Here is a 12002-nt window from a genome sequence, read left to right as displayed (position 1 = left end):
GTATACTTCTAGGGCTTCTGTTTCATTGATCTGTTTGATTTTGTGCCAATACCATGCTGGTTAATTACTATAGCTTTTAAATATATTTAAATTCAGATAGTATAATGCCTCCTGTTTTGTTCTTTTTGCTCAGGATTGCTTTGGCTGCTTGGGGTCTTTTGTAGTTCCACAAAAATTTCAGTAGTGTTCTTTTCTATTTCTGTGAAAGTATTATTGGTATTTTGATAGGGATTGACTTGAGTAGTATGGACATTTTAATAATACTGATTCTTGACCAGTGCTGTGGCTCAATAGGCTAATCCTCCGCCTTGTGGCGCCGGCACACCGGGTTCTAGTCCTGATTGGGGCGCCAGATTCTGTCCCGGTTGCACCTCTTCCAGGCCAGCTCTCTGCTGTGGCCCAGGAGTGCAGTGGAGGATGGCCCAAGTGCTTGGGCCCTGCACCCCATGGGAGACCAGGATAAGCACCTGGCTCCTGCCTTTGGATCAGCGCGGTACACTGGCCGCAGTGCGCTGACCGCAGCACGCCAGCCACGGCGGCCGTTGGAGAGTGAACCTTTCTCTCTGTCTCTCTCTCTCACTGTCCACTCTGCCTGTCAATAATAATAATAATAATAATAATAATCCATTCAAGCAGGATAGCTTTCCATTTATTTGTGTCCTTCTCAATATCTTTCATTGTGTTTAATAGTTTTGATTGCAGAGATATTTCACCACTTTGGCTAATTTTATTCCTAGGTATGTCTTTCTTTTTTGGTAGCAATTGGAAATGGTTTAGTTTTTAGATAATTTTCCACTGGTGTATAACAATGCTACTGATTTTTGCATGTTGACTTTGAATCCTGCAACTTTGTTGAATGTGTTCTAACAAATTTTTGGTGGAGTCTTGGTGTTTTCTGTATTTGGATGCCATTTCTTTCTTTCTGTTTCCTAGAAATAGCACTAGCACTGGAATTTCCAGTACTATTTGAATAAATATGAAAGTTGGTATACTTGTCTTGTTTCTGAAGTTACAGAGAAAGCCTTCAGCTTTTCCCCATTCAGTGTGATGTTAGCTCTTGGTCTTTATTATGTTGATGTACGTTCCTTCTATACCTGATTTGTTCATAGGTGTTTTGCTAAATCATGAAAGTCGGCTGAATTTTATCAAGTACATTTTCTGCACCTTCTGAAACATATAATCTTTATCTTTCATTCTGTTAATGTAGCATATGTATCACATTATTGATTTGCATATGTTGAACCATCCTTGCATGCCTAGGATGAATCCTACTTGCTCATGATGAGTAAGCATTTTACTATAACATTGGATTCAATTTGATAGTATTTTGTTAAGGACTTTTGCCATCTGTCTTCATCAAGGATATTGGCCAAAGTTTCTTAATTGTTGTTGTGTCCTTATCTGGTTTTGATATTAAGGTAATGCTGGACTCATAAAAAATAGTTTGAAGGAATTCCTTCCTCTTCTGTTTTTTGAAGTCCCCTATTATTATTGTATTAAAGGCCATCCCTCCATTTAAGTCTATCAATATTTGCTTTATATAGTTAAGTGCTCTAATATTGTCTGCATATGTGTTTACAATAGTGGTTCTTCTTGTATTGAACTCTTTATCATAATATAATGACCTTTCTTGTATCTTTTTATTACTTTTGATTTAAAATCTAGAAGTATGGCTACCTGCATTCTTTTGGGTTCCTTTTGCATGGAGTGTATTATCCCATGCTTTCCCTTTCAGTTAATGCATATCATGGAAGTAAAGTGAGTTTCTTTGTTAGCAGTATATAGGTGAGTCTTTCTTTTTTCCTTAATCCATTTGGTCATCTATGTATTTAACTGGAGAATTTAATTCACCCACATTTAAGTTGATTATTAATAAATAATATCTTAATATTGACATTTTTCATGGCTTAAACATTTTATTTTTGTAAACTTTACTAAATACATGACCTTCTACGATCCATCTCCCAGGGCCCTATCCTGGAAATAGCTGATCCCCATGAATTCACAGTGAATTAGACCTTGGAGCTCGACTCCCTGGCCCAGATGTATCCTAGTATATAGTGTCCCACTCGGAAAAGTGCTAACACCCACTGATAGTATAGCAAGGCCCTTAAGAAACTATGTTACCATCCAATTAGGCAGGCAGTCATTTGGAAACACCAGAATCCCCAGGTCCTGAGCTCAGTGCCATGGGCCAAGGGCTCTCAAATGGGTCCTTGGTTGGAGCACTGTGCCATTTTGACACTTGTTTTCTACTTTAATCATCATTGTTTCTTTCTGTCTTTCTCTCTTAATGACAATTCTTTGTGGCAAGTTATTTTCTCTAGAGTATATTTAGATTACTGGTTTATTACTTTTGGTATCTATTACAGATTTCTACTTTCTGGATACCATGAGGCTTACAAAAATGATTTGGTTTAAACAAGCTATGTTGAAATGGTAACAACTGGACATTAATTATAGAGATGGGAAGAAACTGAAAGGGAAACTGTTGTTGTAGATTCATTCTGAGAGGAGGAGCATGGTGGGGGCAAGAGACACGGAGTCACCACACAGACACTGGGAGTCGGGTGAAAGCAGGCCAGAGGCAAGCAGTCCACAGACTCATTTATTTCAGTTGGTACAGCAGCTTATATAGCCAAGGCAGCCAATCTGGTCAAGGGGCGGTTTACTCCCTAAGCAATCACAGCCTGTTGCCAGGCAGGCTCTGTTGCCAGGTGGTTTCCAAAGCCATTCCTGAGTAACTGACGCTTGTTTGCCAGCAGCCATCTTGGCATGGCCTTCTCATTCCACCACAGGAAACAAGAATTATGAATAATTAACTCTACACTGGCACTCCATTCGTCCCCAAATTTTGAAGTTTTGATAACTGAGAACCTTCTATCTTTAACCTTGAAGAGCTTGATCCTAATAGATTTTGGGGTTGACTTCATTGGATTGAATTTCACTGATAAACTTTGACTTTCCTATATCTGAGCAGTTGTATCTTTCTCTATGTTTGGACAGTTTTTTAATTATAAATACTTTGTTATTTATTATATTTTATTTTAAAAGCAGGGAGATGGAGATAGGCAGACAGAGATTTTCTATGTGCTGTGTCACTCCCTAAATGCTCACAATATCTGGGGCTGAGCCAGGGCACAACAGAATCAATAAATTAGTCTGGATCTCTTAAGTGAGGAGCAAGGACCCAAGTATTTGAGCCATCCCCTGCTACCTCCGAGAATACATTAGCAGGAAACTAGAATCAAAAGTGAAGCCTGGACAGAAACACAAACACTCCACTTGGGAGGTAGGCATCCCAAGCAATATCCTAACCACTGCATGGAACACCCACCCCATTATCACTTTGCCTATTCTTCCTCTACCTCTTTAGCATTCTTAAAGATCTCTTGAATCCCAATTATTTGGATGTTTGCTCCTTTCATGCTGTTCAAAAGTTCTCATAAGCTTTCTTCATTCCTTTTGATTCTTTTTCCCCCTCCTTTGTGTATTTTCAAATAGCTTGTCTCCATGCTCACTGAAACTTTCTTCTGTTTTTATCTACTTTTCTATTAATAACTTCTATTATGCTTTTTATTTCATCTAGTGTAATTTTCAATTGAAGAATTTGTTTGATTTTTTAATATTACCTCCCTCTCTGTCAATTCACTGTTGGATTATTAAGTGGTTCCCCTATATTTTCTTAAAGTTCTTTGAGTTTCCTTAGAACAAATATTTTAAATTGTTTCTCCAAATGGTTTCTGGCTCTTTATTTCATTTATTGAGTGAAATCATGGTTCTCTGAGAGTTCTTGAAATCATCAGTGCATTGAAGGATTGGCTATTCTTTCAAGTATTTGTAATCTGGCTTCTTTTGAGGTAGACGTTTAAGAAATTTTAAGCAATCCCTGATTTTCTCTAAGCCTCTCTCCCTCTCCAAGCAGTAGGCAAGCCATCTCTGCACTACTTGGTGCTGGGGGATAGGTGACCAGGAAACCGTTCCTTTATGCTTTTTTCAATGTATCTTTTTCTTAAAAAAAGTTATTGATTTGAAAGGCAGAGTGACAGAGAGAAAGAGAGAAATATATCTTCCATCCATTGGTTCACTTCCCATGTGATTGCAACATCTGAGGCTGTCCAAAGCCAGGAGCCATCCAAGTCTCCAACATGAGTGGCAGGAACCCAAGGACTTAGGCCAAATTCTGCTGTTTACCCAGGCACATTAGCAGGGAAGTGGATTGGAGGCACAGTAGCCAGGACTTGTATCATCCCTTCCCTATGGGATGCTGATTTCATAAGCAATAGCTCAACCTGATGCACCCTAATGCAGACTCTTCAATGCAACTTTTCTTATTATTTTACTAAAATCTGACACTGTGGTCTCAATTAGCTATAGCAGCTCTTGTGAAATGACTTGGTGATGGGGCCGGCACTGTGGCGTGGCAGGTTAATGCCCTGGCCTGAAGTGCCAGCATCCCATAAGGGTGCTGGGTTCGAGACCCAGCTGCTCAACTTCTGATCCAGCTCTCTGCTATGGCCTGGGAAAGGAGTGGAACATGGCCCAAGTCCTTGGGCCCCTTTAACCACATGGGTGACCCGGAAGGAACTCCTGTCTCCTGGCTTCGGATCGGCGCAGCTCCAGCCATTGCAGCCAACTGGGGAGTGAACCGTCGGATGGAAGACTTCTCTCTCTCTCTCTCTCTCTCTCTCTCTCTCTCTCTGCGCCTCTCCTCTCTCTGTGTAACTCTCACTTTCAAATAAACAAATAAATTAAAAAAGAAAATGACTTGGTGAGTAAAATTGGTACCTCTGTGGAAAGATGATTACCCAAGTGTCTTATTCATATGCCATCTTGTTCTGCCATTAGGGCAGTATTCCCACATTTTATTTATCCATTCATCAGTTGAAAGACTCTTAGTTTGTTTGCATTTCTTGGCTGTTGTAAATGGTGCTACAATAAACCTAGGAGTGCAGATGACTGTTTGGCATACTGATTTTATTTTTTCAATAGTATGGATTGGCTGATCACTTATTTATTCATTTGAAAGTCAGAGTTACACACAGAGAGAAGGAGATGCAGAGGAGGGGGGGGTCTTCTATCCACCTGTTCACTCCCCAGTAGGCCACAACAGCCAGAGCTGCGCCAAACTGAAGCCAGGAGCCAGGAGCCAGGAGCTTCTTCCAGGTCTCCCATGCGGGTGCAGGGGCCCAAGGACTTCAGCCATCTTCTACTGCTTTCCCAGGCCACAGCAGAGAGCTGGATCAGAAGTGGAGCAGCCGGGACATGAACTGCTGCCCATGTGGGATGCCAGCACTACAGGAAGTAGCTTTACCCACTACACACACCACAGTGCCAGCCCCATGATTTCATTTTTTAAAATGTATGCCCAGAAATGGGATTGCTGGATAATAGGATAGTTCTGTTTTTTAATCTATTGAGACACTTCCATACTGTTTTACATAATGGCTTTCCTAATTTACATCCCCACCAAAAGTACAAGAGTTCCCTTTTTTCCACATATGCTCCAGCACTTGTTATCTTTTGTCTTTTTGAAAATAGCCATTCTAACCTCAGGGAGGTAATATTTCATCATGCCTTTGTTTGTATTTCCCAAATGATCAGTGGTGTTGAATGTCTATCCAAATATCTGTTGGCCATTTGCATGTTTTCTTTTGAGAAATGTCTGTTTTAAAATTGGATTATTTGGTTTTTGTGGGGAATTTTTTTGTTTGTTGATTGCTATTGAGTTGTTTGCATTCCTTATATATTGTGGATATTAAACCTCCCTCCTTTATCAGGTTTGTAGTTTTCAAATATTTTCTCTCATTCTTTAGGTTATCTGTTTACTCAGTTGTTTCCATTCCTATGCAAACTCTTTGTTTTAATGTAATCTCACTTGTCTCTTTTTTGCTTTTATTTCCTGTACTTTGAGAGTCTTATCCAATGAATCCTTACCCATGCCAATGTTCTAAAGTACATCTACTATATTTTCTTCTAGCAGTTTTATACATTCAGGTCCTATCTTTAATCTATTTTGAACTGTTTCTTGAACATGGTGAGAGATAGGGCAGGGGGTGCTAATTTCATTTTTCTTCATGCGGATATCCATTTTTTTTTTTTACCAGCATTATTTACTAGAGTATGTTCTTGGGTCAGTGGGTGCTGAGTAGCAGTAAGGAGAAATCTGGTGTTCTTTTCCACAGCAGGGTGACTATAGATAATGATAATGCGTTATATGCTAAATAAGGGAGGTCGAAGGTTTTTACCAGAAAGACATGTTGAATGTTTCAGAAGATAGATGATGTTTACTCTGATTTGAACATTACACAATATATACAGGTATTGAATGGCTGATCTGTACAGTGATCTGCCCTCAAGGAGACCCAACAGGCCAGTCCACTGCAGTGGCTCTCAAAGTGGTAAGCCTGGGCTTCAGCAGAAGTCAGCTTGTGAAGAGCCCTGGCAGCTCTTCCAAGAGTTGGATCACTGGAAATGGACCTGCCCTGGAGTCGAAGGATGCCCAGGTCAGAGCCACAGATCTTATTGGCTCTAAGCTGAAAAGCCCTTCACTCAGCCCAACTTCCAAAGTGACCACTGCAGCTGAGGGGACAGCCAAGTAGGGTCAGCATCATTGCAGGCAGAATTGTAAATTTCATGTTAGAGATGCCACCCGCCTTTACCTGGCCAGCTCTCCTCCCAGGCCAGCCAAGTAATGAAAGTCAACAGAGTGCCTTCCCCCAGGAGGTTCACACCTCCCTTAGGATATACCCCATGTGAAGAGATAGGTAGGTCTGGGCCTCTTAACTTACAAGGCCTAAAGCCCACCAGATTATTATCAAGCCCCTTCTATCAGGTTCTATTTGCCTCTAAATCAGAAAACTTAATTGTAGCTTAGACAGCACCTTTCTTAGCTCCTCTAATAATGATTCTGTCCTTTGTTCTAGACCCTGTCTAGCGTACTTGGGCCTCATTCCTTTGTAATCATAACCTCTACTCTACCACCAATGGCTCTACTCCCAACCTGTGTGTACTGATGGTCCTCTTCCCCACTTAATGCTGTATAATTGTTCAAACCTGGTAAATGCCACTCTTAGGATCATTGGTTACTATCCTCACTCTGTCTTTTATGACCTTGTCTAAATATGATCAGAGTTGGCAAACTTGGAAGGCTTCCATAGCCTTGGCAACTCATGACGACAGCCTAGGGTGGTTACTGGTGCCATAAACTAGAGTGTCAATTTGTTGGGTCAACAACAGGAGCCACTGTGCACTTGCTCCTCATGTGGGATCTCTGACCTTAATGTGCTGTACATTGTGGTTTGGTGCTATGGCTAGTACTCAAACAGTATGTTTCACTTTGTGTTTCTGTGTGGGTGCAGACTGTTGAAATCTTTATGCTAGATTGATCTTCTGTATATAAAGAGAATTGAAAATGAATCTTGATGCAAATGGAAGGGGAGAGGGAGCGGGAGAGGGGAGGGTTGCGGGTGGGAGGGAAGTTATGGGAGAGGGAAGCCATTTTAATCCATAAGCTGTACACTGGAAATTTATATTCATTAAATAAAAGTTAAAAAAAAAAGAAGTATCTTACTGTATGGCATTAATATGTCATTTTCAATTCTTTTTAAAAAGAAACATTCAAAAAATTATCAAAGCTGAGTAATGCAAATTGAATACATAATCTAAAACCTTCCCACAAAGACAATTTCAGGTAAAGATAGCTTCTCTGGAGAATTCTACCAGATACTTAAGGGGGAAATGCCAATTCTGCACAATCTCATTCAGAAGTTAGAAGAAGGAGCCTTTTCCAAGTCATTCTATGAAGATGCCATTACTCTGATAACCCACTAAAGACGTTACAAGGAAGAAAATTTACAGACCAATACCTCTAATGAACAAAATTCATAACAAAATTTTAGTAAGTTGCATCTAGCAGTATATTTAAATGAATGCATGATTATTGACTTGGATTTATCTAAGAAATACAGTTGTGTTTATTATAAAAATTAATTTAATTCAATGTATTAACAGAATAAATTTAAAAATTATGTGATCTCAATAGAGACTGAAGAAAATATTTGAAAAAATTCAACACCCATTTGTGATGAAACTTCTCAATATCTTTTCATGTACTTAGAACACATCTGTCATCTTTATTGATGTTTCTGAAAACTTCTTTTGCCCACTCTTCAAATGAGTTGTTTATTTTCTTAATATTGTATTTTTAGAATCATTTATACATTCTGAATACCAATCCTTTGTCAGACATGTGACTTGCCAATATGTTATTTCAATATATGGTTTGTCTCTTTATTCTATTAATGGTGGATTTTAGGAATAGAATGTCTTTGTTTATTTGAGAGGCAGAAATACAGAGAGACAGAGACAGAGGAAGAGAGCTCCCATCTGCTGCTTCATTCCTCACATTCTCACAGTGGCCAAAGCCAGGCCAGGCCAAACCATTGGGCCAGGAACCCAATCCAGGTTTTCTACTGCCTCTCAGGGTCCACATTAGCAAGAAGCAGCAGTCAATAGCCAAGGATCAGTATAATACCAAGGTACTCCAGTTTGGGTTGCAAACATCTTTTTTCTTTCTTTTTTTTCTAAGGACTATTTATTTATTTGAAAGAAAGAATTACAGGGAGAGGCAGAGAGGGTGAGGGTGAGGGAGGGAGAGAGAGAGAGAGAGATCGTATCAGCTAGTTTACTCCCCAGATAGCTACAACAGACAAGGCAGGAGCACAGTAGAACCCAGAAACTTGAAACTCTATCTGGGCTTCCCACTTGGGCCATCTTCTAAAATGCAGACATCATAACAGAATTAGGAACTCTAGAGATATAGGTTACCAGTTACTTAGGACAGAGTGTGTGGGATACAAGAGTAATACGATAGCTCAAGGGTATAGGAAATTTTTTTGAGGAGATGAAAATGTTCTAAAATTAACTGTGGTGAGGTTGTACATATTAACCACTGAACTGCATACTTCAAATGGGTGAATTCTGTGGCATGTTAATTCTCTCAGTAAGGCTGTTTATAAAAATATATCTGACAATGATTTGAAAACAGTTATAAAAGGCTTCGTTGAGCAATTATGAACATGTGTGAGACAAAAGAAAAAAAGCGTCAGCAAGGAAAAGTTAAGGAAGAACCAAGTAAAAATTTGTGGAGATGTGAGAGCAAAAACTGAATGAACTAGAACAATAGAAATTAACCAGTCTGGAAAAAGAATGAGCCAGGCCTCGGGGAGCTGTGGCACCATAACCAAAGATTTAAATTTTGTGTCATTGTAGTCCCAGAAGACAAGTGACAGAGGGAAGAACTGAAAAAATGATCTAAGAAATAACAGCTGTAATTGTCCCAAATAAAAGATAAAAATCTATAGACTCAAGAAACTAAGGAAACTCAAAACATATTAAAATAAAATTCATGACAAAAATATCATAATCAAACTTCTGTAAACTTACTAAAGCAAGAAAAATATCCAGAATATGAGTACAGAGAAGTGACACCTTACCCATATACGGGAATACCAGTTTTCCTAATTTACAGATTTCCCTTTAGAAACCATGAAGACTAGAAGGAAGTGGACAATATTTTTCAGGTGCTAAAAGGAAAAAAAAAACTGTCAACCAAATTTCTTTATACAAAGAAAATCTCTTTCAGGAATGAAAATGAAGACATTTTTAAATAAAGGGCAACTACAAGAATTGGTAACAAAAAGAAACTATAAGATAATGGTTCACAGAAACTCTATAAACAGAAAGAAAATGATTAAATAAATAATTTAAGAACATCAAGCATCCATGTTGCTGGCATCCCACAGGAGTGCTGGTTCGAGTCCCAGCTGATCCACTTCTGTCTGTTCCAGTTCCCTGCTAATATGCCTGAGAAGCAGAAGAAGATGTCCTGCGTGCTTGGACTCCTGTCAGTAACATAGGAAACCAGATGGAGATCCAGGCTCTTAACTTGGGTCCTGGCAGCTGTGGCCATTTGGGAGTCAATCATTGGATGAAAGATGTCTCTCTCTCTCTCTCTCTCTCTCTTTCTCTTTTTAAATAAATATATAAATCTTTGGGGAAGAAGAAGGAAGGAAGAACAATGGAAAGAGTAAAAGCATTCAATATAGTTTTTGTCTTGAGCTTGAAAAAAATAAACAATTTTTAAAACTAATTGCAAAATGTATAACATTTTTATAACATTTTCTTACATTGTTCCCAGTAAATAAAGAGAAACATTCAAGACCATTATAAATGGAGAATGTAAAAGAATGTAAAGTATGGAAAGGTTTCTATGCTTCATTCAAACTGATAAAAAAGAATGGCAGCATTAGACTGTAGTCAGTGTAACACCTGAAGCAACTACTACAAAAACTACATAAAATGACAACACTGAAGAATACCTACAGATAAAATGTAATACCATTAAATTTTTAAAATGAGTGCAAAGTATTGCTGGACAAGTTAGTTTATATGTCCAAGTGTTCTCAGGTGATTTTTCTGCCATTGCTGTACACCTTCAGAGCCACCACTTGCAGTATTGTCAAAGGAAAGAATATTGAAGAGCAAGGAGGGCCTCTGTTGCTACTCTGTGCTTTGGTTAGTGTGAACATTCACACAATGATTGTGACTGTATGGTGCATGTTGGTAATGGATGCCTGGAACTACTGCCAACACAAAAACTGTAGAATTGAAATTTTCTGCCTCTGAAAGAATTTGTATTTATTGCCTAGCATACAAAGTAAACAGCCAGTACATATATTGATTCTGAGCTGATTTGATAACCACTCAATTTGATTCTATAGTACTTCCTATTTATTGGCTTTTTGCAATTTGTTCATTGTCTTAATTTTTTTAAAAGTAAGCCTCTACCATTTTTGTTGTTCTTGTCATTAGTCACAGCACGTGATGTGTTTAGTGTGAATGAAAATACAATTGGAAGGTATATAATTGCAATGGCTGCCACAGGATTGGCTTACTTCATCTTGATTCTCTTTATGGATACCTATGCATGGATATTAAGAACTTTTGTTACTCAATATATTTTCTTTGGTATCTACAAAAAGCTTAATAAGGTGAGTGACTGAATATGGACCTTAAAGACCACTCTAAGACAAATGCATAGCTTCACACATACTTCACTTAATTACTGGATATGTGAAAAGCAGTCAATCCGTGTTGACTAGTAACTATGTGATTCACAGGTCATCACAATTTGAACTTTGTGTTTTTTTTTAAAACATTGTGACCTTTACCACCCATAATATGCACTATATATTGAATGGATTATAATAGAAATCTTTCCCTTGAACAACTTTCCTATCACAGTCGCTCCCTCCCAAAACTTCCCATTCATTCCAATTTGACCCCTGCATAGTTGTAAAATTTCCCAGGTGATACTTACACTGGTCACCTGTAGCACACACGTGCTAGCAATGCTCTGCAACAGTCGTTCTCATACTTTAGTGTTTGTCAGAATCCCCTAGAAGCTTTGTTCAACTACAAATTGCTCATCTTTATCCTCTGAGTTTCTGATTTAGTAGATCTAGAGATAATCTGAAAATTTACATATATAACACATTCCCACACTGTGAGAAACACTACATGAAACATTCTCAGAGGAGAGATCATTTTAATGCAAAAGGGCCTCTCTGTTACCAAAATAGATGAACTGATAAGACTCGTCCATAAGCTAAAACCTCAGTCCAAATTCTTACCACTCCCATGGCCTTTCTTCACAAAGTCAAAGTTTTGACACCACTGTAGAATGAGGTGAGTCATGAAAGGCAGGGAGGATCCAGGACGTGCCTCTAGCAGTGAGACAGATGCTAAAGTACCTAGTGTCTTGTAAGAGTCTCCTGTTAGCTAAGATATTAATCTGTAAAGGAAAGTATAGTCCTTCTCAATGGATGGGCACAGGATAAATCAACAAAAAATAGCTAGTTAGGCATCATTGCTCCTAGGAAGTAAAGACTGACACCCAAGGCTTAGGTCGTTGGTTGTACCTTCCAAAGGTATTTCTT

At 38.7% G+C, this 12002-nt stretch overlaps 1 protein-coding gene across 1 annotated transcript in view; it reads left to right on the top strand.

Moving 5' to 3' along the window:
• Positions 1-12002, top strand: part of LOC133750442 (phospholipid-transporting ATPase ABCA3-like) — a 170720-nt gene that overhangs the window by 130544 nt on the left and 28174 nt on the right. Inside the window, exon 26 of the mRNA XM_062180048.1 lies at positions 10882-11054. Within this exon, the coding sequence (XP_062036032.1) occupies positions 10882-11054 (173 nt within the window). The remainder of the gene's footprint in view (positions 1-10881; positions 11055-12002) is intronic.

Source organism: Lepus europaeus, chromosome 21 (genome assembly GCF_033115175.1).
Source record: "Lepus europaeus isolate LE1 chromosome 21, mLepTim1.pri, whole genome shotgun sequence".
NCBI lineage: Eukaryota > Metazoa > Chordata > Mammalia > Lagomorpha > Leporidae > Lepus > Lepus europaeus.
Note: the sequence above shows the minus strand (reverse complement) of the source record. Positions and strands in the feature narration are given on the sequence as shown.